Source organism: Rutilus rutilus (genome assembly GCF_951802725.1).
Source record: "Rutilus rutilus genome assembly, chromosome: 2".
NCBI classification, from domain to species: Eukaryota; Metazoa; Chordata; class Actinopteri; order Cypriniformes; family Leuciscidae; genus Rutilus; species Rutilus rutilus.
In genome coordinates this window covers 32,490,904-32,516,793 of record NC_140210.1, presented here as the reverse complement: position 1 = coordinate 32,516,793, position 25,890 = coordinate 32,490,904, and the positions used below count along the sequence as shown (strand labels likewise).

Sequence of the window (25,890 nt, the reverse complement as noted above, 5' to 3'; positions counted from 1 at the left end):
CAAACACACCCTTTGTCAAGTTAGATTAATGGTAATAAAGGTCATTATGACAATTCACCTTATAAGAAGATTATCTGTAGCATAGTATATGTCTAAAAAAACAGAATCCAATAGAGTACCATTCAAAGCACTAAAGTGAATTTGAAAAATCCCATGGGAAGGATTTTGCCCTGTATGAGGAGAAACTGTCACTGCACTTGAACTTGACAGTAACTGAAGCAGATGATTGGGAGACTGACAGAATTTCTCTGCCTTTTAGACTCTGCTCAGATAAATACTAAATACACAGCCAAACACAGTTTAACTGATTGAATGTGTATGTTCTGGAAGGCAATTGTTGAGTTGATCTGATGCTACACTTGGAACTATGATGTTAAGTTTGAGCAACATGTAAGGTCACATTAACAACAGTCTATCATTGATAATGTTATTTATTATAGCTTATAGCAAAAAAGGTAGTTATTTGCATCTCTTAGTTAAAATAAGCATCTGGAATCACATTTGTTTACACTGGTCTCACAGAAACACCCACATTGTTAATCCTACACATATACAACACTGCCCCCTAGAGGACAGAAGTATTCAGTGCATTTTTATGGCATACACAGCAACTTCATAACCAAACATATTTCAAACAAAGGCTAAATCCTAATGAACATTACAAAGGTCACATTGCCATTTTTTGTCTGTTTATATGTTGTCTTATTGAAGTGTATTAATATTGCATGTGGGCAGGGGTGTTATTTCCCCTGGCACTATGGAGCTGGAAGATTATTGACTCATGATATGCATTCTGGCAATTTTCATAAAGAGAAAAAAAAAAGAGGTACAAAGTGCATTAAGTTTAAATGACATTATAAAATGCATGTGCAAGCAGTCCAGGCACAGCCACAATATTGGATGTTGCAATTTACAGATGAAACCACTTGATTTTTTTAAAAAGAATACACGGTTTTCATGCAATTTCATTATTTTACAGTACATGCCTGAAATAGTTATTTTTGAATGCCACTTACTGGTTAATATTTTTTTTTTTTTTTTTAATTATGGACCTCGCATGAAATCCTGCATGTGGTGAGCCATTATATTTTATTAGTTTGCATGCTTTGTGTTTCTTTCTCTCTTTCAATCCCCCTGCTGTGCTGAAAGACTTTCGATCATACATTTGATGAGGAGCTTACCGAGTCATTGCATCATATCAATGGCCTACGCAGTGCCGAGCCTATTTACGGATCAATGGGCCAACTCGACGAATCCAATGACTGGGTAAAGAGAGAGCGCACGGCACTTCATCTCTGTCTCTTCGGTTGACTGATGAGATCATGATACAGTCACTCCTCTTCATCCCCTTCTTCCTCATGTTCATTCAGTGTCCAGCCCTCATGAAACAGCATGTCACATCATTTTACCATTGAGTACTAGTGATCATAATGTTAACTAAATAGCCACTTGAGTCTTTTATAATGATAATGGAATCATTTGATTGCATCTTTTTTCCATTTTTGGAACATTACTTGAGGTTCAATTTGTTAAATTGGACAATACATTTGGTATCATGAACTAACTTCGGATATTATTTTTAGAGCATTTATGTAAGTTAATGTTAATTTCTACATACAGTATACACATTTAGTCGTATCATTTTAACATAGGCTAAATCTATTTTGAACGAACATGCTTAACTGTATACACTGGTGTATTTATAAATGAACAATTGTTTCCCTGTTTTTAAATAAACCAGTCTATTTAGAGATAGTTATGACATAATAAATTATATTCTTAAGAAAAAAAAACAAAAAACATTTGAATCTAACATCTGTAGATTCCCCCAATGTGTTTATTTTAAGATAATACAGAATCATTAAAAAAAATTCAGGGTCAATAAGATTTTTATTGAGCAAGTACGCATAAAACTGACTAAAAGTGGCAGTAAATAATGATTTCTATTTCAAATGAATGCTGTTCTTTTGAACTTTATATTCATCAAAGAATCCTGAAAAAAATGTTTTATCACATGTTCCACAAAAATATTAAGCAGCTCAATAAAAAATGCTGAGCACCAAATCAGCATATTATAATTATGTCTGATCATGTGGACACTGAAGACTGGAAATTTAGCTTTGCCATCACATTTGAATTTGAAATTCTTTTTATATATATATATATATATAAAGTTATTTTAAAATGTACTAATATTTCACAATATTACTATTTTTGATTATATTAATGTAGTTGTGGTGAGCACAAGAGACTTATTTCAGAAATATATATATATATAAAATAACAATTGTATATACTTTATCACTTTATTAAACCATTGGGGCAGAATACCAATGAATGCAAGTAGCATCAACTAAATAGACAAATTAAGATAAATGTCCAGTATCACTGAAATAATGACTTTGAAATAATACAATTATATTTTCACCTGATGTCACACTCAATATGCATCACATGTCTCATTGGCCAAAATTCTTGCATGCTTTTTTTACAAGTTGCATGCTTACTAAATTGGTATATTCCAGTAAATGCAACATAGCCATCTTTCCTTATGTTTTATTAGTGGGGAAAAAATAAGTACAAAATAATGTTTGTGTTTTATATGTAAGACTTTTCCTCTTTCTACCAAAGTCCTCTGAATTTGTCTGAAAATCATTGCTGACACCAGGACAGAAAGCTAATGATTTTTGTAAAAAACTAAAACTAAAATGCATGCCAGCAGGGCATTATTTTGGCAGAAACTTCCCAGAAGTCATTTAAAGTGTTACGAACATCTCTTAAAACTAAAACAGAGTGCCAACACTAATTTACTGTTCACATTATTATCAAAATTCCCTATGAGGGAAGCAACAGGTTTTGCGAATGTAGGACTACTAGAGTAATGATTGCTTCTCTGTTTGTATCCTTTCCTATTGCTAAGGAGGAGGATGTACGGGAGAGCCGGTTGAGCTTTCCCAACGCAGGGAAAGACGGGGCTGTGCCCAAAGCCGCTAACAATGCGGCCCCAACTCCCTCTGACCCAGCCCTTGCTGCCAGCAAGAGTCATGAGGAGATGAGAAAACTCTTCATCGACCGAGCCAAGAAGATCGACACTGTATCCCGTGCCGGATTCCCACTGGCTTTCTTGTTTTTCAATATTTTCTATTGGGTTCTGTACAAAATCCTACGCCATGAGGATGTGCATAAGCGATAGATGGAACATGGCGTGATGCAGCTTGGGAAGTACTGTAAGTAACACAGTAAAGCTGCATCATTGAACTCTGATGCTATTAGTCCTGTTCCTGCCATGATCTATGCTGAATTCTGAAAATGACTATGAAAAACTGTGATGTCAAGGACCGGTGGTTACTTTCAATAGTTTGTTTGTGTTGTGCACCCATTCAAGAACACTGCGCTCGCTCACTATGCAATGGATAGGCATCCGTAAGGCCTCTGACACACCTGTCCTTTAACAAACTACAATAAAAGTGGACAGAGCTTCCTCACACCTGTTTAACACAGGAGCACAGTCCGACACCGATTACAGCCCCTTTAGAGACAGATATGCGTGTCCTGCACTGGTTTTGTCAACTCTGTTGTCTTACAGCTTCACTGCCAATGTTCTTTGTTGTATATTTGATACACAGCTATTAAAAAAATGGCAAGTATATATCAGAGTGCAAGAGCAGAACTGTATATTATACAAATTTCCAAACACAATATATCATCTTGATGATTTTATAAGGAAGTGTTGAATTGCTTTTATTAGCATTTGGTCAGCGTATTTCACCCTTGATCATTTTGTCCTGACCTGATTGTTGACCAGCTCTAGAAACCAGCATCCAGGCCAAAAACATTCTGAGCTAAATCTCAAGAATGACCCTGAACCAGCAGAGAAGACTATTCTGTTTACAGCTATGAACACCTTAACATTAACTGCTTCAAGAAAACACATTTCCAAAACTTTAACGGGTAGCGTAATGTCAGTAACCATAGACTAATTGAAACCATTCTACAAGTCCAACTGAAGTTTCTCTCAAACAAAAGCATTGTTGTTCGAAAACCATTGCAAATCACTTCAAGCTAATGATGCCACTGCAAAATAATGCGGCTGGGAGTGAATTCTGTCAGACATGTGTTGCAAATTCGTGAATGGAGAAAAGAGGTGGGCTGGAGTCTCAGCCAATGTGTTTTCTGAGAATACTCAAATTGAAGTGCAAAAAAAAATATTTTGTAATTAATAAAAAAAAAAAAAAAAAAAATGAGTGGTTTTAAACTAATGTAAGTGCATGTATGGTGATTATATGGCAATTGATTTTGAAAAAGGAGCTATTAAATTCAACTAAAAGAGAGATCCATATTCAATTTTGCTTCTAAGGATATTTCAATTATCCATAGGGTACTGAAAATGTATTTGAAACAATGTTTAACAATATTATCAATATTTATTTTTTAGCACTGAAACTCAGAATTATCTGTTCACTTATATTTTCTTTGAATACTGTTCAAAACAGTTAAAATACTGGGACCAGACTTTATTAAACCATTTTTTGTTTGTTTGTTTTGTTTTGTCATGATGATGATGATGATGATAATAATAATTCTGAGAGAAATGTATTTCCTTTTCTTTGAAAATAAAAGTAATCTGCTGGAAAACTGTGCCATACAAATGATCAAAGCATATCTAGTCTCAAATAGAGCTGTGATGTTGTGTTTTGAACACCATCTGACATCAGCATTTGGCACACACATTCACCATGGAATGGATAAAGGAAGTTCATAGACATTTACAGTATAATGCAAGAGCAGTTGTAATTTGTTTTGTACATATTAATATGTTAAATGTTATGCATGAACTTAAGTCTGTTGTACTGCATTTTTTAAATGTGAATCTGACCTGTCAGTCCAAATGTTCTCGCTGCTATTAAAAGAGAGTTGGTTACAGGTGAGACGCATATGTTCTTCCGTGTACATCTGCAAATAGGCTTCTGGTCACACTCTACTTTACAGTGTCCACATATAGCCTAGCTAAGTCAACAGTTATAAAAAAAAATAATATATAATAATACTATGCCACACAAAACAGTTTGTCAGTATTTAAACTTTTAACATGAACACTGTAATGTAAAGTGTAAAGTTCCTTTTTTAGGTTTACTGAGGCGCCCTCTGAGAAAGACTGAAAAATAAAGATGTTTATAAAAGCATCATTGGTCTCTCGTTCATTTAGGTGCGTTCATTTTCTCACTTTACGTGTGTGTACTTGTACTGGATTCGACTGCTGCCGAGGGCATTAAAGAGCTATAGCGCGGAGCGCTCACAAAAATGTTAGTAGGCTAATCATCTTTTGGGGGTAAATGATAGTTTGTAAAACGACACCTGGCCGTCTATGTTTACTGTAGTAATACTGCATCTACACGCCCCCATCTGACTGTACGCCTACATAAAGCAGTGCGCGGTGCGTCCGGCGGTGAGCAGCATGATTCTCCACGGGAAAGTTGCTCTGGTCACCGGCGGCGCGCAAGGCATCGGAAGAGCCGTGGTGGAAGATCTCCTGGGGAATGGGGCGAAGGTTTAGCTTTCTCAAATTTCTATTTTTTATTTAATTTTTTTAAATGGACATGTTAATGCGGATTTATCCAATTAACTATTGGGAAAACTTGTACAAATCTAAACTATTTCAGTTGCCTGTTTTGTGTTAGTTTACTTGTTTTAGCGTTACGTTATTAATTTATTTACTTTTTGACAATTCAGGTTGCATTGGTAGACCTGAACCAGTCTGTGGGAGAGGAATGTAAAAGTGATCTAGATGGTCAGTTTGGACAGGATAACTGTTTTTTTATCCAGTGTGACGTGACGGACTCGGGGAAACTTAAAGGTAAAATCATACTTTTTACTTAGGCTTTTACTTATAGGGCATTTATCATCTTCTCTGAGGTTGGAATCGGTTTCTTAAACGAAACAATGATACACTTCTCATCTGTGCACCTGTATGTGAAGCGCATCTTATTCCTGAACAGAGTCTCATTGTTTGGGATGTTAATTAGGTCATAGTAGACCTTCATAAGGGCCCCAGGTCAACATTGAAGAATGTTATAGTTTTTTTGAAGTTTTAACACAATCAATGCTTTGTCTTTTGTTAATATTTCTCCAAGACAAGGGTTTATGGGTCGGTGGTGAGGAGATTGTTCATTCCTGTTAGACTTGTTTCTAACGACACACTTACTATAGAGTTTAATCAAATGTTTCTTTGTGGAATGCTGCAGCTGCAAGTCAGGTGAGGGCACATGCAAGCTGACACTGGCTGTATTTCAAAACCTAGAGAGCTGCCTACCTGGATTGCTCATTTTGTTTTGATACAGACACTTTGTAATGCTGTCAAAAGTGGAGCTATTGTTATTGATCAAAACATGAAAACTGTTTTGCTTCCTTTAGATGCCTTTCAAAACACAGTAGAGAGGTTTGGTCGATTGGATATTGTCATCAATAATGCTGGAATCAACAATGAGAAGAATTGGGAAAAGACCATTGAAGTAAATTTGGTGAGTTAACCCTTAAATGCATGAATGTTTTGCCAATCATTATTACATATTCGGGGTCTTTAGAGACCCGGATCTATATCTAACACGGATGGATCTCGATAATATAAAACTCTCCTGCTATAACAATTACAGAAGAATTAAATAAAGCACATTTTGTTACCTTTTGGAGCTTGGAAGGGTTCAGTTTGAGCAGATGTTTTATATCATCATCACTGTGCTCAACAGAACTCCTTTCCCAGTACATTCAGCATCTGGCTCATTTTCGCAATCTCAAACATATTCTTAAAACGATCATTTTCAACATCAATATTTTGATCGCTGACAGCTTCTTCACCAGATCCACAATCAAGTGACAGTGTATTTGATTGTGTTTAGTACTTGTAGTAAATCGCTGAGCCATTTCAAGTTTTGCTGATGATACTTCCTATTCTTTTGTTTTCTGCCTGCGGTAACTAACTTCATCATTGTGTATCAGACATTGCCACTTTGTAGAATAAAGGTGATTTGCACTTATTCAGTTATCAAAGATTTAATTATTTTTATTAATTTTTATTAATTATTCTATTTTCTGTACAAAAAAATTACACTGTTACACACCTTGTGTCGTTAGCGACCCTATACAATTTTTACAAAAAATGAATGGGAAAACAGGCATTCTTTTATATATTTTTTTTCTTGTTATATTGTTTATAATTAATTGATCTTTAAAAAATCATCTTTAAAAAAATGAATGAGGAAGAGGGTAATGAATGACGTCCCCGGTTACTAAAGACCCGAGGTATGCATTTAAGGGTTAAAAATCACTTTTACAAAAAAAAAAAAAAAAAACACTTGGATAGATCATGCCAAACTGTTGCATTTCCACTTAGCCTCATTTCCTTGAACACATGATTTACACAGATAGTGTGGATAACGTTTTGTGCCTTAAGGGCACAACATTCAACCACACTTCAGGAAAGGAGTTACAAATTCACAAAACAATACTACACCCCCTGCTTCTAGTCCAAAATATTTCACAATAGTACAAGAAATGAAATAATCTACAGATCTTTAATATTATTCATGCCCTGCAGAGTGATTTCATAATGGACACGATGCAGTAAAATAATGTGTATTTATGTTAGTTCATAATAGCAGGCCAATGTCAACATAATCTCACTCTCCTAAGAAAACATCTGTTCACTATGTGCTAGTAGATTTATACAACTGTTTTCTTCCTCAGACATCCGTCATAAAGGGGACATATTTAGCACTAGAACACATGAGTAAAGAGTATGGAAAGGAAGGAGGGGTTATCATCAACGTCTCATCTATGGCAGGTAAGCCACTGATAACTTTATTGTGTGTCTAACATATGTGCCTGTTTTGAAAAAGTTAGCCTAAAAGTTCATAATATAGCCTGTACAGAGTGTTGTGCTTAAGAAGGTTACATAACAGTATTTTTATGATCATTAGCAAACTATAGAATGAGTCAAATGTTTGCTCGCACTAAAGCAAATATTTGTGTTTTGTTCTGTCTGTTGCCAAGGATCGGTACAGACTTTTGAAAAATGACACAAGCACAATTACACCTAAATAATAAATTACATAATAGATGCTGTGCAGTTACCGAAGATTACAGATAAATGACTTGCTTGATGATTAAGATGTAAAAGAATCAAAACCTTTAGAATAACAGGTCATTTGGGCACACCTTTTTTCCAAGAATGTAGTTTTAAATGAACGCATGTAATATGAACAAAACGACAAAAGAGCATGAAGCAAAAAATAACAGCAGTATGCCACAATGAGACATTTTAACCTACAAAAGTATCTGCTTAAAAATGCACTCGGATGAAATGTGATTGGAATTATATACTCGCATGAAATGAAAAGGCTGACAACATAATGAAATGAAATGCAGCTAGCCATGTACAGCACAAACGTGTTAACAATTAACAATGCATGTAAGTTAGTTGAGATTGAATCCAAGAATCATCTTATTGTTAATAGACAATTTTAAAATAAAATAAAATAAAATAAAATAAAATAAAATAAAATAAAATAAACACAATATGATGCAGCAGAATTTGATAAACACACTTAATACATCCACCACAGTAGGTGGCAGCATTAAAGTTTCTCTATTATGCTTTTTCGGATATTACATTTCATGTAGTGTGTAATATAGCTGTTTGTGAATGTAAAAGGTCTACAAAGTTTCAAAGATTAAAATGCTTGATAAATGGAGTTATTGTCTCCCAAAAGAAAGAATCGATTCTGAACTGCCTGAAACAAGTCGCCAGCAAGTCCAGTCGTTGATACGGTAAAACCGACACCATCATTACTGTTTGTATCATTGTGTATAAAAGTGCTGAAGAAACCCTCGGAGCTGAAATTCAGATATGGTCATGGCCGTTTCGTTTTCGACACGTTGTAAGAGGTAGACCTTTCACAACAGAGTGGGCCAATTGACCAATCAGAGCAGAGTAGGCTTTCGGAAAGGAGGGGTGAAAATAGGAGAGACTGAATCCTTTATTGAACCATTTCAGACACTGTGAAAAAAGAGGTGATGCAGCAATGTATATTATGAGAAAATTCAAGTGTTTTTTTAATTTATTTTTTACCTTGGATGCATGTTAACCTATTGTAGGGGACCATGATAGGGGTATTTTAAGTCCAAGACTGCATCAAAGAAGAGCCAGCATAAAGTAAACAAAAACTTTTTGGTCACAGGCATTTCAATAGTCTCTGGGAAACTGCAAAGTGTGAGACATTTCAAGATCTGTCTCACACTAATTATTTACAGTACATTACTGGGACACTCCTTGCTTTGAAGTTGTATAACCCATGTGCTCTATCTTTGCCTTTGTGACTATTCACACAAGCAAATCCAAGTTCACACTAAAAAAAAAAAAAAACACACCAGATATGTATTTAAGCACCCCAGAAGATGGAAAAAACTGCAATCGTAAATCAACAGCATAACTATTATGACAACAAAGGGAAGGTTATCCATCTTCCATCAGATACCTGTGTTGTGGTGACACTGAGTTGTTTGGACATAGACAAACTGATTCTGGGCACTGTTTTGAAAATATGAATATGATTTTGTATATATACGTGTGTGTACATGGTGGATGATGAATGTTGCATGGCTGACAGTGAACTTGTTATAACCCCCAACATGCTCCACAAGTTTTTAGACTTTGGATTTGAAACAGCCTTTTCATTTCCCTGAGAACTGGGATAAAAGATGGTTTATTTCTATCACTGCATCTCAAGTTTCTAACTAATGTAACACAGGTGATTATCCTTTTTTTTGTGAGTGGAACAACTCTCACTTTGTGACTATCTTAACTACTCTTTTGAATTTTGTTGAGGGATCTCACATTCTCTCATTGCCCTCACTTCCAAAGCTGGAAGCTTGATATTGTTGCTGTTTAACCACACATTAAATTGCATAACTTTGTGTAAGAAAGTAACGTTAAGACTAAGTTAAAATATAGGCCTGCTTCACCCTCCTTAAACACCAATGAATCAGTATTAATGTTGACAGTACATCAAATAATTATTCATCAGACACTAGGAAACAATTGAACAAAAAATAAATAAAAATAAAAATCATTTATTATTGTAAATAAATATTTTGTCTTATACCTGTGCATGTTTTCATTATTGCTGTGAGCAAATCTCATAAACTGTGAGGAAAAACCTCAGTTTCTCAACTCAGTTTCCCTGAGTTGCATTAGATCCAGTTTCACATCCACAAGTAGCAAATGCAATAAATTAAACAGAACTGATAAGGCTATAAAAAGAACATTATAAATATAATATGAATTATATGATTTTGATTTGTCCTCAAACCAACCCACATAACTGCATGGAGCAAAAGTAATTTTAGTATTTAATATAGAGTCTCTATAATTCAATCTACATTACTCTTTTGGTAAATAGATAATCATATGCATCTGGTTTTAGTGCATATAGGGGGCGAGAGCTGAAATAAGTAATTTACCACGCTGAGTCGAAACATGTCATTGTAGTAAGACTTCATTGTTTGGTTTACTTTTTATTAGGATCTTCCCCCTTAATTAACATGTTTACCGATAAGAAATCTTGACGACTGTCTCTGAGATGTTAAAACAGCCAGAATTGGGAACAGAGCCTTCAAAGTGGATTATTCTCTGGATGTGCATTACGGTTGTGTTTAGAATTGTTCATCCAGAACACACAAGAATTGTTTAATTGTAAATACTGTCTCGGCGTCCCTTGGCTGCCTCAGTTTGATGCGGCTTGTAAATGTTGTTTATTATAACAAAACCTCAACGCTCTAAGGAAACATAGTTCTATATGACGTCTCCAATAACTTTTCACATAAAATACAATTTATGTTTATTGCAATATAATCGTTATTAATATTCATTGTATTGGGAAAAATAGGTGACTTTTCCACAGAAATTTGTATTTTCATATACGTCAATAAACAACCAAACTGCCCTATAAAGTTTAAAGCAGTAGTTTAGGAAATTGTCCTCAGCTCTTTATGTTTCTAAAGAGCCACTTTAGTTTAAACATGCCATTAGGATTTTCATACTTGAATTAAAGGAGAAATCCTCAGCCTTGGAAGATCCAGACATTTTCCATGACGAAGGAATTGGAAGTCATTCACAGGCTTTGTTTTACTACAGCCTCAATAAGATGAAAACATTGCGCTTTCATATAACAGACTCTGGTCGGTTACAAAAGCTTTCATTCAGTCACATGATGATGATAATGTTGTCATGAACGTTAAAGAAATAGAAATAATGCTTATTTTAGCCATGTACTCACCTTCATGTTTCAAACCCATGTGTCTGTGGGGGGGAGGAGAAGATATTCTGAAGAATTTTCACACAACTCTTTTACATACAATGACAGGTCATAGTGATCTGTTCCAAACAATTTGAAAATAAAAAAATACAGCCAAAAAAGCACTATGAAAACAGTCCATATGACTCATGTGCTATATTCCACTTCTCCTCAAATGTATGGGGAATATATAAAATTTGTAGTCGTTATTCCCTAACAATTGTTGTTACTTGGGAACTGTTGAGTCAACGAGTTGACCTAGCGCCAATCCAACCAAATTACCAAATCCTGATCTAGTTCTCGAGTTAAATTCACTGGCATAATGATTCAACCGCAGTTAACATCTCACTCATCTCATTTCTTCTGAAGTGACTTCAATTTGGGCCTGTTGCTCACACAAATACCAGAATACTTGGAGTATAATGCTCAAGTCACATATGCTACCTTTATGGTGCATTTCTGGAGCTTAAAAGACATGGTCATATGGAAAACCAAAAAAAAAAAAAAAAAAAAAACATTTTTTGGGGGGGGAATTAATGTTTGTTTTGTTTCTTCCCAGCATTTCTCCATTCTCCTCACCAGCCAGTGTACACAGCAACAAAGTATGGTGTGATTGGATTTTCACGAGCCATAGCTGTGAGTACATCAATCCTGTCTCATCAGTTTACCCTAAGTAAAGTTTACCGTAACCATATGTAAATCCTTTCCTTAAAATATGGTACATTCCAGCTGACTACCAAACCGGCTGACCCAGTGCGGTTTAAACAGCCCAGCTTTTCCCCCATGAGAGAGTAGTTGTGTTTGCTCACAGATAGGATCTCTTACTCGTGTGTGTTGACACATTCTTTGCGCTGTGTGTGTAATTTAGGCTGACCGTGTTTGGACACGTTTTGTTGTCGGCAGGACGCATCTGAACAGGGCAATTATGGAGTGAGGATCAACACACTGTGCCCAGCCTTTGTGGACACCCCACTACTTCGCACTGTGGAGCATGAGGAAACAATGGGCAAGTTTGTCAAGTACAAAGATGAATTCAAACAAAGGATCGACAAGTATGGCGTTCTTAAGTAAGCTAAAGTTGAACTATACCTGTTTCTGTCTTAGTAGTTTTGCTTTGTTTGTTGTATTCAGTCTGTTGTTTGGGCAGACAGCAACAGTGTTCTCTAGAAAATGGCACAAATACGTTTCTAGTCCAGACCTTTACGGTTCCAATATAAATAGTGGATTGAATGCTTTCAAATCTTTAACCCTGCCTTTACTGGGAAATGTAGACATTTCGTTTTGCACCACCCACGGATTAAATGTGGATTAGACCGCATGTTTTGCTTGCACTATTTTTGACATGTGCTTAAATTTGAACCAAATCAAACACCTCCACCCCAACTAATCATCTACAGTATTACATAGATGATACTTTATTTCATGCCTCTGCATTTTGCCTCACTCGCACTATTATTCTGGTGCTGGTGGTGTATCTGAGGATGTTTTATTATTTTTTCCCTCTGAAATGTCTGTTATGTGGTATCTGACTGTCTCAAACTCTCTGTAGACATAATGAAGGATGTGGTTACAGTATGTTGACAAGAACATAGAAAAAATAAGTTTGAGGCCAATAGACTGATTTTACAACACAATAAAATGAATCGCCTTGTTGTTTGCATGATAAAATTCCACTTTCTTTGCTGAAATGTGTTCATTTAACTTAATGCTACAGGACAACATAGTAAAATGATGTTGTGTCTGTGTGTATATCTACAGACCATCTCTTATTGCTGAAGGAATGCTGCGAATCATAACAGACGAAAGCCTAAATGGAGCCGTGATGAAGATAACCTGTTCTAAAGGCATTCACTTCCACACCTATGAGCCTCTTTCAGCTTGAGAGTGATGAACAATCAAGCCAGTCCTGTTTATTCCTCACCAGAACATTTATTTTATTGAAGTCCAGTGCAAACACCACCTGGAAATAAATAGGGAGGGTATAGATTTTGTAAAAGGACAGTGTTTCATGTTTATCATTTATCAGTTTTGAAAATCAAAAAGGATTGCATACTGGTGTGCTGGCCTCTTTCTAAACCTGTTTGTTTTTCGTAATGCTCTTGAACATTGTTTTGTACTGTGAGTAATTGCTTTAAAAAAAAAAAAAAAAAAAAAAATCATATTTATTACTAATTCATTACTGTTTTGTGGCTATCATACCTCATTAGTGCTCAACCAACCTTTTTTGTTTTGTTTGTTTTACACATATATATATATATATATATATATATATAGATAGATAGATATTTGTGAGAGAATATCCATGGTTTTTAATGTATAAATCAAACAATAAACTTCTGAAAACATAAAGCAAATCATTTCTTTATACTTTTGTTTTCTTTATTTGTTTCTTGCAGCTAAATTGCATAGTCTCTGTTTTACCAAAACGTAACCTAAAATCTGCTTGTCGTCTTGTAGACTTGGGGATTAGCTCCTGTACAAAATGTTCTTTTGTATACAATGTTCTTATTTTTCATTTAATTTGTTTACACTTTTTCCTGCCTAATTTATAAGTTGCACTGTTCTGGAATGGAAAACCAGAAACAAGTGTCACCTGGCAGCTGTGTTTACATCCATGCAGTCGTTATGTCCAGGAATCTGCACATTTGCCTCCGCTACCGCATTACCAGAAATACAGTGCTATGCATAAGTTTAGACACCCATGCTAAAGCTGACTAAAAAGAGGAATAAAAAATCATCTTTTGGAAATTGAACTTAATGCCTTAATTAAAAAAATTAGGAAAAAGCCAACCTTTAAGGACACCAATTTTCTTTGTGAATGAATAATGTATCGTAAATAAATAAATGTTCTTCCTTAAAATACAGGGTGCATAAGTTTGGACACCCCTATGTTAAATTCCCATAGAGGCAGGCAGATTTTTATTTTTAAAGGCCAGTTACTTCATGGATCCAGGATACTATGCATCCTGATAAAGTTCCCTTGACCTTTGGAATTAAAATAGCCCACATCATCACATAGCCTTCACCATACCTAGAGACTGGCATGGAGTACTTTCCATAAGATCATCTCTCAATGCAAATCAAACTAGCTATTAGGCTAACTGAAATAAAACCATGCCAGTCTCTAGGTATGGTGAAGGCTATGTGATGATGTGGGGCTATTTTAATTCCAAAGGCCAAGGGAACTTTATCAGGATGCATAGTATCCTGGATCCATGAAGTAACTGGCCTTTAAAAATAAAAATCTGCCTGCCTCTATGGGAATTTAACTTATGCACCCTGTATTTTAAGGAAGAACATTTATTTATTTACGATACATTATTCATTCACAAAGAAAATTGGTGTCCTTAAAGGTTGGATTTTTCCTCATTTTTTTTAATTAAGGCATTAAGTTCAATTTCCAAAAGATGATTTTTTATTCCTCTTTTTAGTCAACTTTAGCATGGGTGTCTAAACTTATGCATAGCACTGTAGATGAGCCCTGCAAGTTTAAATTTAGTAACACTTTATTTCGATGGCCCACTTTAGACATTCTACTAACTACAAGTAACTTTGCAGCTGCATGTCAACTGACTATCATTAGAGTATTAGACTGTATACGCACTTATGCCATGTAATACACACGTACCCCACACCACTAATCCTACCCAAGGGGTTTAGCCTACAGTACATGTCATATGCACATAAAAACTAATTTTTGCACATCAAAATTTCATTTTGAAATTGCACGATAAACACAATGCGTGCTAATGGAGACACATTTCATGAGATTGGGTTGGCTTAATATTTGTTAACTCTTTATTTCGATGGTCCACTTTATACATTCTAACTACAAGTAACTGTGCAACTGCATGTCAACTAACTCTCATTAGAGTATTAGTAGACTATAATATTTGTTAACTATTTCGATGGTCCACTTTATACATTCTAACTACAAGTAACTTTGCAGTAGCATGTTAACTATCATTAGAGTATTAATAGACTATACTTAATATCTGCTAACACTTTATTTTGATGCTCCCCCAACCATATGACCCTAACCTAACAGTCCACTAAAGTCTACTAATACTCTGAGAATTAGTTGACATTTAGTTGCAAAGTTTATTATAGAATGTTTAGTGTCCCATTAAAATAGTGTAACATTAAAATTTAGTTAACAGGCAAAAGCTTCCTCCTATTTTCAGCAATGCCATTTCATTCTAACAAGCTGTTCGATATACACTGTAAAAAAATCCACCTGCCTCATTTCAATTTAAATTATACTAAACTTACTTAAAAAAAAAATCTAATTGAATCTTGTATAACTTAAAGTAAGAGTAAGCATATGTTGTCATGATTTATTGATCATACATTTTTATAAAAATAAATATTTTCCATGAACTTTCCATAAATGCAGTCAAAACAAAAACATATTAATTGCAAATGGTGCCGTAATGGTACATATTGTGACATGGAATGCATCACTTTATCTTGATCAATCAAAACATGACTTATCTGTTTTAAATACTTTAGGACTTGCGTTTTGTTGTATCATGACATCAGTACAGTGACTTATCTGTTTTAAATACTTTAGGACTTGTGTTTTGTTGTATCATGACATCAGTACAGTCACCAAGTCTACACTAAAGTTTCATAAATAATATAATGCCCTAGTTGGTTCATAAGGGTTAAATTGGACAAGAACAGTTCTATAAGTGTCCGACTATTTCGCAGATGAGAAGAAACTTTTTGTGTATCACTGTAACTTTACAAATTGTGATGAAACATCACAGAGATTACCAAGAATGTGACTCTTCTTGATATGACAGCAGATACAGAAATGAAAGTCTATGAGGGCTGCATGGAAGGGGGATGTTTGAATGATGACTATATGATAGTCAGAGCTAGTCAAGAATGTTGAGGAATTCTTGAAGGAAGTGTATGTTTTCTATATTCTACAAACATTTCCTCATTGAATTCTTGTATTAACCACAAACAGATACGTGTTTTCATCATATAATCAGTAAAAAAATACGTATGCAATAGTTTCGGTAACGCAATAAACAGACAAACAATACACAACACTTAAACTTGGTATATGTTTACATAGTTTGTTCATGATCACAGTAACTAATGCTGACGTACAGAATCTTTTTGTATAACGTACTTGTTGCACACATAGGTTGTTGGACTTCTCCATTATGTCTTACAACTAGGCAAACAACTTTTATCAGTAATTTGAATGAGAGGAGACCAGATGAACCAGGCCACTGAGATCACAGTGAAGGCCCTGAGGGATGGGGTGTGATTACAGGTTAAGCAGATAAGAAAGCTTGGGTAATCACTAGTACGCAGATATGCAGCTCGGTTAGCATATTGTAGGCAGGAAGTTGTGACATGAGATAAACGGTGTGTTGAATGACTTGCCTCACTGTATGTCAGCTGTGTGTAATCAAACACAGTAAAATATTAATTGAGTTGTTTTTTTGTTTGTTTTGGAAAATAAAACAAACAGCTCTAGGTTACAGAGGCAAGTACTGAACTTCCAGTGGCCTTGGTCATTTCCTGAACCTGGTGCGTGTAAATCGTGTTCACTTTGGCAATCAATGTGCAAAGGGATTCATTACAAAGCAGCAGCACTTTTCTTCCACTGAAAGTTTCATTGTGTTTTGGAACTCCTCCATCAGTAATCGAGGTTGAGTGCTTCCTTGTGTCTTCAACATTTAGTGTGATCTCTGCACAGGTTTTGCTTTTGGTCACCCAAGGAACTTTAACACATGCATTGGGTGTAATCTTATGGGGGGGGGGGGGGGGGGTAAAGGTGACATGAAAAGGTGATAATTTGATCTGTAATAAAATCTTCAAAATATAATCTAAAAGTTATTAATTTTACACAAATAAAGTCTTAATCTCTGACAGTGTGTTGATAGTTTATTGGCGCCCCCCTCAGGACAAAATCCAAAACAATGCTCATATATATGTATGTATGTACATACATACATACATACATGCGTACATACATATATGTGTGTGTGTTTGTTTATATATATATATAATATGTATGTATGTATGTATGTATGTACAGTGGGGAGAACAAGTATTTGATACACTGCTGATTTTGCAGGTTTTCCCACTTACAAAGCATGTAGAAGTCTGTAATTTTTATCATAGGTACACTTCAACTGTGAGTGACAGAATCTAAAACAAAAAATCCAGAAAATCACATTGTATGATTTTTAAGTAATTCATTTGCATTTTATTGCAAGACATAAGTATTTGATACATCAGAAAAGCAGAACTTAATATTTGGTACAGAAACATTTGTTTGCAATTACAGAGGTCAAACGTTTCCTGTAGTTCTTGACCAGGTTTGCACACACTGCAGCAGGGATTTTGGCCCACTCCTCCATACAGACCTTCTCCAGATCCTTCAGGTTTCGGGGCTGTCGCTGGGCAATACGGACTTTCAGCTCCCTCCAAAGATTCTCTATTGGGTTCAGGTCTGGGGACTGGCTAAGCCACTCCAGGACCTTGAGATGCTTCTTACGGAGCCACTCCTTAGTTGACCTGGCTGTGTGTTTCGGGTCGTTGTCATGCTGGAAGACCCAGCCACGACCCATCTTCAATGCTCTTACTGAGGGAAGGAGGTTGTTGGCCAAGATCTCGCAATACATGGCCCCATCCATCCTCCCCTCAATACGGTGCAGTCGTCCTGTCCCCTTTGCAGAAAAGCATCCCCAAAGAATGATGTTTCCACCTCCATGCTTCACGGTAGGGTGGTGTTCTTGGGGTTGTACTGATCCTTCTTCTTCCTTCAAACACGGCGAGTGGAGTTTGGACCAAAAAGCTCTATTTTTGTCTCATCAGACCACATGACCTTCTCCCATTCCTCCTCTGGATCATCCAGATGGTCATTGGCAAACTTCAGACAGGCCTGGACATGCGCTGGCTTGAGCAGGAGGACCTTGCCTGCGCTGCAGGATTTTAATCCATGACGGCGTAGTGTGTTACTAATGGTTTTCTTTGAGACTGTGGTCCCAGCTCTCTTCAGGTCATTGACCAGGTCCTGCTGTGTAGTTCTGGGCTGATCCCTCACCTTCCTCATGATCATTGATGCCCCACGAGGTGAGATCTTGCATGGTGCCCCAGACCGAGGGAGATTGACTGTCATCTTGAACTTCTTCCATTTTCTAATAATTGCACCAACAGTTGTTGCCTTCTCACCAAGCTGCTTGCCTATTGTCCTGTAGCCCATCCCAGCCTTGTGCAGGTCTACAATTTTATCCCTGATGTCCTTACACAGCTCTCTGGTCTTGGCCATTGTGGAGAGGTTGGAGTCTGTTTGACTGAGTGTGTGGACAGGTGTCTTTTATACAGGTAACAAGTTCAAACAGATGCAGTTAATACAGGTAATGAGTGGAGAACAGGAGGGCTTCTTAAAGAAAAACGAACAGGTCTGTGAGAGCCGGAATTCTTACTGGTTGGTAGGTGATCAAATACTTAATTATTTAAAAATCATACAATGTGATTTTCTGGATTTTTGTTTTAGATTCCGTCTCTCACAGTTGAAGTGTACCTATGATAAAAATTACAGACCTCTACATGCTTTGTAAGTAGGAAAACCTGCTAAATCAGCAGTGTATCAAACACTTGTTCTCCCCACTGTATGTATGTATGAAGAACCATTAAATTATTTTCCAAAACATTATTTAATTGCATTTCTCTATCAAAACAGAAAGAACCACTACTGAGAAACCATGTTAGACAGAAATTGCTCGTCAAGTCCAAAACAAATGTTCTGTGGAAAAATAAAAGAGTTTAAATCAAATCTTGTTAAAACTGTGTCTAATTGAAATACTCTGTGAAGCTGCCGTTGTGTCATACTGAGTCCCACAGTCTGTGTGGACATCTGGACAGTACCGCATTCTAACAACATCTGTGAACATTTGTGAGCACTTCATTATTACATTACTGTAAAAGTATATTGTTGGGTATCAGATCCAACTAAGGATTCAAACTCCAGTGTTTGTATACAATATTGCTAAATTATGCTTTTCAAATAGGCCTTCTGTTTGTGGCATTAAAGGCAAAAAAAAAAAAAAAAAAAAAAAAAAGAAGCTAACACTGAAGCAAAAATGTTATTGTGGAAGTTGCTAAAGATACAAATTGTACTGTGGATTATCATTTTGTTAGAGATTCCTGTATTTCACATGCATCTCTTCGGGAGTTTCATATTGTGCAGATGTCTAGACCCACTATACTTCATTGTTTATTTGCCTAGATGCTTTGTGTGTAATTCTTCAGCAGTCCTGGTGGGGCTTAAGTGTTTCAAACATCGTTTACAACTACAAGCAACTGTCACCCAGGACAAATTACAGAGTGGGCCGAGGGGGCTATAGTACCCCCATGTCTCTGACTATAAGCTAAGGGACTCACGGTGACCTGACAGCAAGAAATAAGCCTTAAATGGAAAGTTAAATGGAAATAGACCACAGCACTTAAATGTGTGCCAGCACTAAAAGTACCTTCTAAATATTTTATTGCAGCAAGCAGTTCTCCTTGCTATTTCTCATAAATGCAATGTTATTTTCTATCACAGACCAAATTTTGAAATTGCAGTGACCTCCTCACTACGGTATTCAGTACATATAACTGCTCACAGAAGCAGTCACTATGAGTCACTATGCTCCACCGTTTTCTTTTTTTAAAGAATCTAATTTTTGGGTCAACTTTGTTTGTAAAACAAAACTAGAATAGAGTTTTTTCAACAAATCAAGCTAAAAGCTGTGATAAGACACACCCCTTCACCTCAGATTAAATGGCATACAAAACATCAGGCCGGCCTGCATATTCTCTAGGATGCCTCACTCCCTTGTATCACCCGTCCAGCGAATTGAGGTTTCTAGCTCGATTCTCGCTGGGGGCAAAGCCTGCATCAGCACAGGACAGGAAAGGATCGAGAAAGGAATAGTGTAAAAAAAAACACAGCCAATTAACTGCTGGTTTTGAAACATTTAATAGTGTTATGGTGCTCCTACTAAGCAACAATCTGTTTTCAAATCTCTTACTGGGAAAAGGTTTGGCCTCACAGATTTGATAGGTTTTGCTCGATGAAGTGTTGCATTTTAATATCAAGAAATATATATATATATGTTTTTTTACTTTTTCCTCCAACTTTTTACTTGGCAGCAGGAAATAATAAAACATAAAAAAAAAAAAAAAAAAAACGTTCAATATTATATAATAGCCCTGACGTTCAAGCCCTGACGAAAGCCTTGTTGGCTGAAACGCGTAGGCATGTTTTTATGAGACTAGCCATGGATTAATAAAGGCTTTTTAATCTTCATCCTCCTGAGTGCCTCAGATCTCTATCTTAAGATATATCTGGATCCCTTTACTGAAGAGCACCGGAGGTATTTACATATTTTTACACCCAAGAAGCACTCCCAGCATTTTCCTGCTGTTTGTATCATTATATAATAGTATTCCTATTTATCCCTCTTACTGATTTGTATTTCAGTTTATGCATGATTGCTTCATGTTTTATTCAATTACTTTTACTTTCTGCAAAAAAAAAAAAAAAAAGAAGATATATATATATATTGATTATTTATTATATTGATATATATATATATATATTGACTAGAAGATAACTAAGCTACATAAATTCATCAACTAACCATTCAGAAATGTTGTCTATGTTGTAACTTCTTCTTGAGTCTCTCCATCTTTGTCGACTCCGGTTTGGACATAAAAGGCTACACATTTTTGAAATTTTCAGTGCATGTCTGCGTGAGGTAAAAGGACACAAGTTGTTGAAGCTCTGCCCTCTGTGCCGGGAGCAGCAGCTCATTTGCATTTAAACGGACAGACACAAAAACGATGCGATTTTGCTCACTCTCAAAAACTGACAATTTTAAAATGCTTTATAAAAATACATGTGGGGTATTTTGAGCTAAAACTTCATATACACACTTAAAGACTTATTGTACATCTTGTGAAAAGGGCATTATACCACCCCTTTAATTAAATAAATATTATAATTATTAAAAATATTATTAAATTAATCTTCAAGTAAATACACCATCTGTAGCATGAAATAAAAAAACACACACACACACACACACACACACACACACACACACAGTTAAAGAGGTTTTAAGTGAAAAGTCACAAAATAGCTGAACAAACATATAAATGATTTCTAAGAAGGAAAAATCTAGATGACCCAAAAGTGTCCTCCCTTGTCACAAGGAAGAGGAAATGTGCAAACATGCCATTATTGTTGGCAGAGAGGCAGACAAATCTGAGATAAGGAAGGTGTTTAGTTCATATATTCTTTACAGACTATGGTGGGAAAATTGAACACAATATTCTATTTTCTGCCAGTTCCAGGAGTGCATACAGGAGATATCTTCAATGTAAACACAGCAGGGACAGCCTCTTGGGATTGTGTCTAGGCATTGTAAACTCTGCTGCTTTTGCACACATTGCCAAATACTGCATGACCAGCCTGATATTTGAACAGAGCGTCTGAGATCTTTATCCTCAGGTGATGAAGACTAACTTCTAAAAGACGTTTTGCACAGATACAGAATAAGATATGCAGCATAGAGAGCGACTTGTGGATAGTATCACTGTGTACATTCCCACTGGTGTTGCTAAGGACTTGAGACTCAATCAGCTCGCAGATTTACCGAGCGCCCCTATGTTTATTTTACATCAGGGGAGCCAAGTGGCCCAAATACTTGCCTATGTGCTCGTTTCTAATGATAAGATGTTATTGTAGGGCTTCCCATGAGCATGTGAAAACTGTTTTGACTGGCAGGCAATGAGGTCTTGGCGGCTGACCAAGGATAATAACTCGGCTCCTATTGGCAAAGAAAATAAGCATTGAGAGTGGTGTAAATTTGTAATCAAGAGACTCGGAGGAAATTCTTTTCGGAACAAAACAATGAAATAAAATGAACGCTAATTTAAGAGGTTAGAAAAAATATTTAGCCCTTGAGGCAACATAAACATGTTAGCTTTATATTATTATTTTATTACACCAATAAAAAAAATAATAATAAAAAAAAGTACAATCAACTTGGATGTTTAAGTCATTTCAACTTAAATTACATTAAACCAAAAAAAAAAAAAAAAAAAAAAGTTCTTGTATAACTGTTGAAAATGGTTTAACTTATTTTGATGAGTTAAAGCAATGTAAAAACATATGTTGTCAAATTATTGATCACATAATTGTTTTACAGTTTTATATCTGTATTGTACTTTAAAGTCTCACTAAATACTCAGCTAACAAAATATGTTGTTCTTTGCTTACGTTCCCCTTAAGTTTTGAAAACGTTATTTCTGACTGCTCTTTGAACATTCAAAACATCCATGTTTCAAAATGTTTTTCTGGTTATGCGAACATTATAGAAAACATTAAGAGAATGTTCCATTTTATAATTTTGCAAATGCTATTTTTTTTTTAATGTTCTCTAAACATTCTGAAACAAGAAGTAGACATTTTAATAATAAAAAACATAGACGAATGTCTACCTAAAATGTTTCAACAATATCTAAATAACTTTTTTTGTGCTAACATTTTGAGAATGTTATTAAAGCCCAGATAACTTTGAACACGTTCTATTAACATTACAGGAAGAATGTTTTGTTCATAACTTTGAGAGAACCTTGCCAGAACATTAGCTCAAATTTTGAGAAAGTTCCTTGTAAGCTGGGTAGCTTTTTAATGTATTAAAAACTCACTTCAGCTTCATATGGCTGAAAGTCAAGTGAACTCATCTGTGATTCTAATTATATCTCTTTTTCATTTCACTTTCTTCATCTCATTTACTTATGCCCTCCAACCTTTAAAAATGCTCTCATTAACTTGAGTGATTGGCTCAATTAGCCTTGTGCTCCACAAGAGGTGCAGATGCCGGCATGTCCGCGACAAACCAATCAGGAAGGTAAAGAGTTCATAGACATGCATGAGGTCCTGCTAATTAGGAGTGAAAATGAACCTAATGTGTAGGGATATGGAATGGCGAGGCTGGTGGAATGGAGTGGGGGGAGCTTGCATAAACATACATGCTTTAAAAAAGAGGAGGAATGCAAAAAGTGTTCCCTCTCACCCACTTCACCAAGTTGTTTCTCTCATCTCCCCCACCCCTCTTTCAGGACAATGATTAATGAGAGCAGGGGATTACAGCAGCACTGGAGAGCAACGGAGCCGTGCTCCCAGTGGCCAATCAACAGAACCTAATGACACATTCATTATGAATGGATCCCTGTTCTCATCTTTCATTCCTTTTTTTAAAATAAAGTCCCGAGCAGGATTATTATTGCAATCATCAGACCTGGTCTAGTCTGCTTCTTATTCATATCATTGCAACACATTACATCATGGTCCAGCTCCAAACTCTCCCGTTACAGTAAAAAAGCAAAGCAAAGCAAACAGATTTAATTTTATTTAGCTTGATTAATTGCTTTGTCTTTAGACTGGATAGTTGAGGTTGATTTGAAGTCAATATCATTTTTTGCTTTAAAGCTGAGACCAAACAAAATGACTGCTGAATGCTGAATGAAGCCTCGATAAATATTGTATGAGCCTAATAAAATAAGAAAAGATCCATTAATTTTTAGCTACATAGTAAGGCCATTGACTGAATTAAGAATAAGTTCTGGTTCATATTGCATGTTTTTTGCAAGAACCATCTTCTCATACAGGATGAGACCACCTGACCAACTGTAACTGACTGTACACTACCATTCAAAATTGGTTTTGAAAGAAGTCTCTTATGCTCGCCAAGGCTCCATTTATTGATGTAAAACACTGTAAAAACTAATATTGTGAATTATTATTACAATTTAAAATAACTATTTTCTATTTTAATATATAAAAATGTCATTTATTCCTTTGATGGCAAAGCTGAATTTCCAGTAGCCATTAATCCAGTCTTTAGTGTCAAATGATCCTTCAGAAATCATTCTAATTCTGATTTGGTGCTCAGGAAACATTTCTTATTATAAACGCTGGAAACGGTTGTGTTGCTTAATATTTTTGTGGAAACTGTGATACTTTTTTTTTTTTTTTTTTTTAAGGATTCTTTGATGAGTTCAAAAGAATAGCAATTATTTTAAATAAATCTTTTGTAACATTGAACATGCCTTTACTGTCACTTCTGATCAATTTAATGACACTCTCTGAATAAAAGGAGGCTATTGATTTCTTAAAAAAAAAAAAAAAAAAAAAATATTGAGTGGTGGTGTAAAATGTCCAACCACAGTTGAAAATGTAAAGAAACAAATGACAACACTAGTTAATGCCAGTTTAAAAGCAAAAACTCTTTAATAAATATCTCAAAAGTTAACTTGCTACTAAGGCTATGTTCACAGTGTCAGTCCAATTCCAAATATTTCTGTATCCGATTGGAATCGGAACTAAATTATTGACTTTCCACACTATCTGGCTACTATCCAGATGTTCGGATCTAAAAAATGCTGGGTTGTTTTAACCCAATGTTGGGTCAAATATGGACTAACCCAACGTTGGGTTAAAAATGCAATTTAAAAATGGACAAACCCAGCCGTTGGGTTACATTTTTAATGTAACCAATGCAATTTGTCAATTTTTGAATTGCATTTTTGTCCATTTTTTATTTTGTCCAAAATGCAATTTGTCCATTTTTAAACTGCATTTTTTAACCCAACGTTGGGTTAGTCCATATTTGACCCAACATTGGGTTAAAACAACCCAGCATTTTTTAGAGTGGAGCTCTTTCGTTTTCTGGACCATCTGCATTGGTTTTTATGGCAATAACGTTGTGTTAGGCATACAGCAAAAACAACAAAAACAGCAGCATGGCAATGCGTCACCGCGCGGGAAGATTACGTCGTCAGCGGCAGAAATGTAGCAGGCTCTGGTTTCTACGGCTTTATTCTATGTTGTCATCTTCACCGCCCGTCTTACAATTCAACATGTCTCCAATTTTCTGCTTGATCTGAACTTTTCAACAACGCAACCTTGTTTTTATGGATGTAACATCTGACGTAGCGTAAGAAAGTGACATAAACCACGCGAAATCAGACTGACACAGATTTCCATAAATGCGATTTGAAAAGGTTTTCATGCCACATTATGATTTTAGCTCAAAACGGATTCCTAAAAATTGCATGATTTTTTTTTTTGGCCGCTCACTCTTGCTAAATATGATCGAATTCCAATCAGATGCTCAAAAATCGGATTTTAGCTGCCAGTCTGAACGAGGCTTAAGTGGCTCAAAGAATCCACTTTTAAGTACCCGGTATTCCCAAAGTTCGCACTCTATAAATCCACTTTCTAGTTAGACTGATTTAGAAAAAACTAAATACAAAAACAAACATCTACTAGTCGTGCATCTACTGAGAAACATGCATACTCGCATGCAGTCTCAAGGAGATAGCAGAGCAAAGGTAAAAAAAAAAAAAAGTCTTTCCCATTCACATCTGGCCCCAGCCAGAGGCCTGTTGATTCCACAGGGGGTTTCTGGGGCCCAGGTTATGATGTTATAGCAGAGTTGGTATATGGGTCAAT

The 25,890-nt window shown here is 35.7% G+C and overlaps 2 protein-coding genes across 3 annotated transcripts in view; both read left to right on the top strand.

Moving 5' to 3' along the window:
• glra3 (glycine receptor, alpha 3) overlaps positions 1 to 4,197 on the top strand; it is a 53,271-nt gene extending 49,074 nt beyond the window's left edge. Inside the window, exons 9-10 of one of the 2 annotated variants that reach the window (XM_084392581.1) lie at positions 1,150 to 1,266; positions 2,921 to 3,272. In XM_084392581.1, the coding sequence (XP_084248707.1) occupies positions 1,150 to 1,266; positions 2,921 to 3,193 (390 nt within the window). In that variant the 3' untranslated portion in view covers positions 3,194 to 3,272. Of the gene's footprint in view, positions 1 to 1,149; positions 1,267 to 2,920 lie in introns of both variants that reach the window. The other variant, XM_084392580.1, reaches the window with a different exon arrangement.
• A 1,112-nt stretch (positions 4,198 to 5,309) lies between these two features.
• Positions 5,310 to 13,687, top strand: hpgd (15-hydroxyprostaglandin dehydrogenase). The gene is made up of 7 exons (XM_084401783.1): positions 5,310 to 5,548; positions 5,731 to 5,854; positions 6,412 to 6,518; positions 7,741 to 7,837; positions 11,908 to 11,984; positions 12,252 to 12,415; positions 13,107 to 13,687. Exons 1-7 carry the CDS (start codon positions 5,456 to 5,458, stop codon positions 13,228 to 13,230), a joined length of 786 nt encoding a protein of 261 aa, XP_084257909.1. The 5' UTR covers positions 5,310 to 5,455; the 3' UTR covers positions 13,231 to 13,687.
• Positions 13,688 to 25,890: the final 12,203 nt, after the last annotated feature.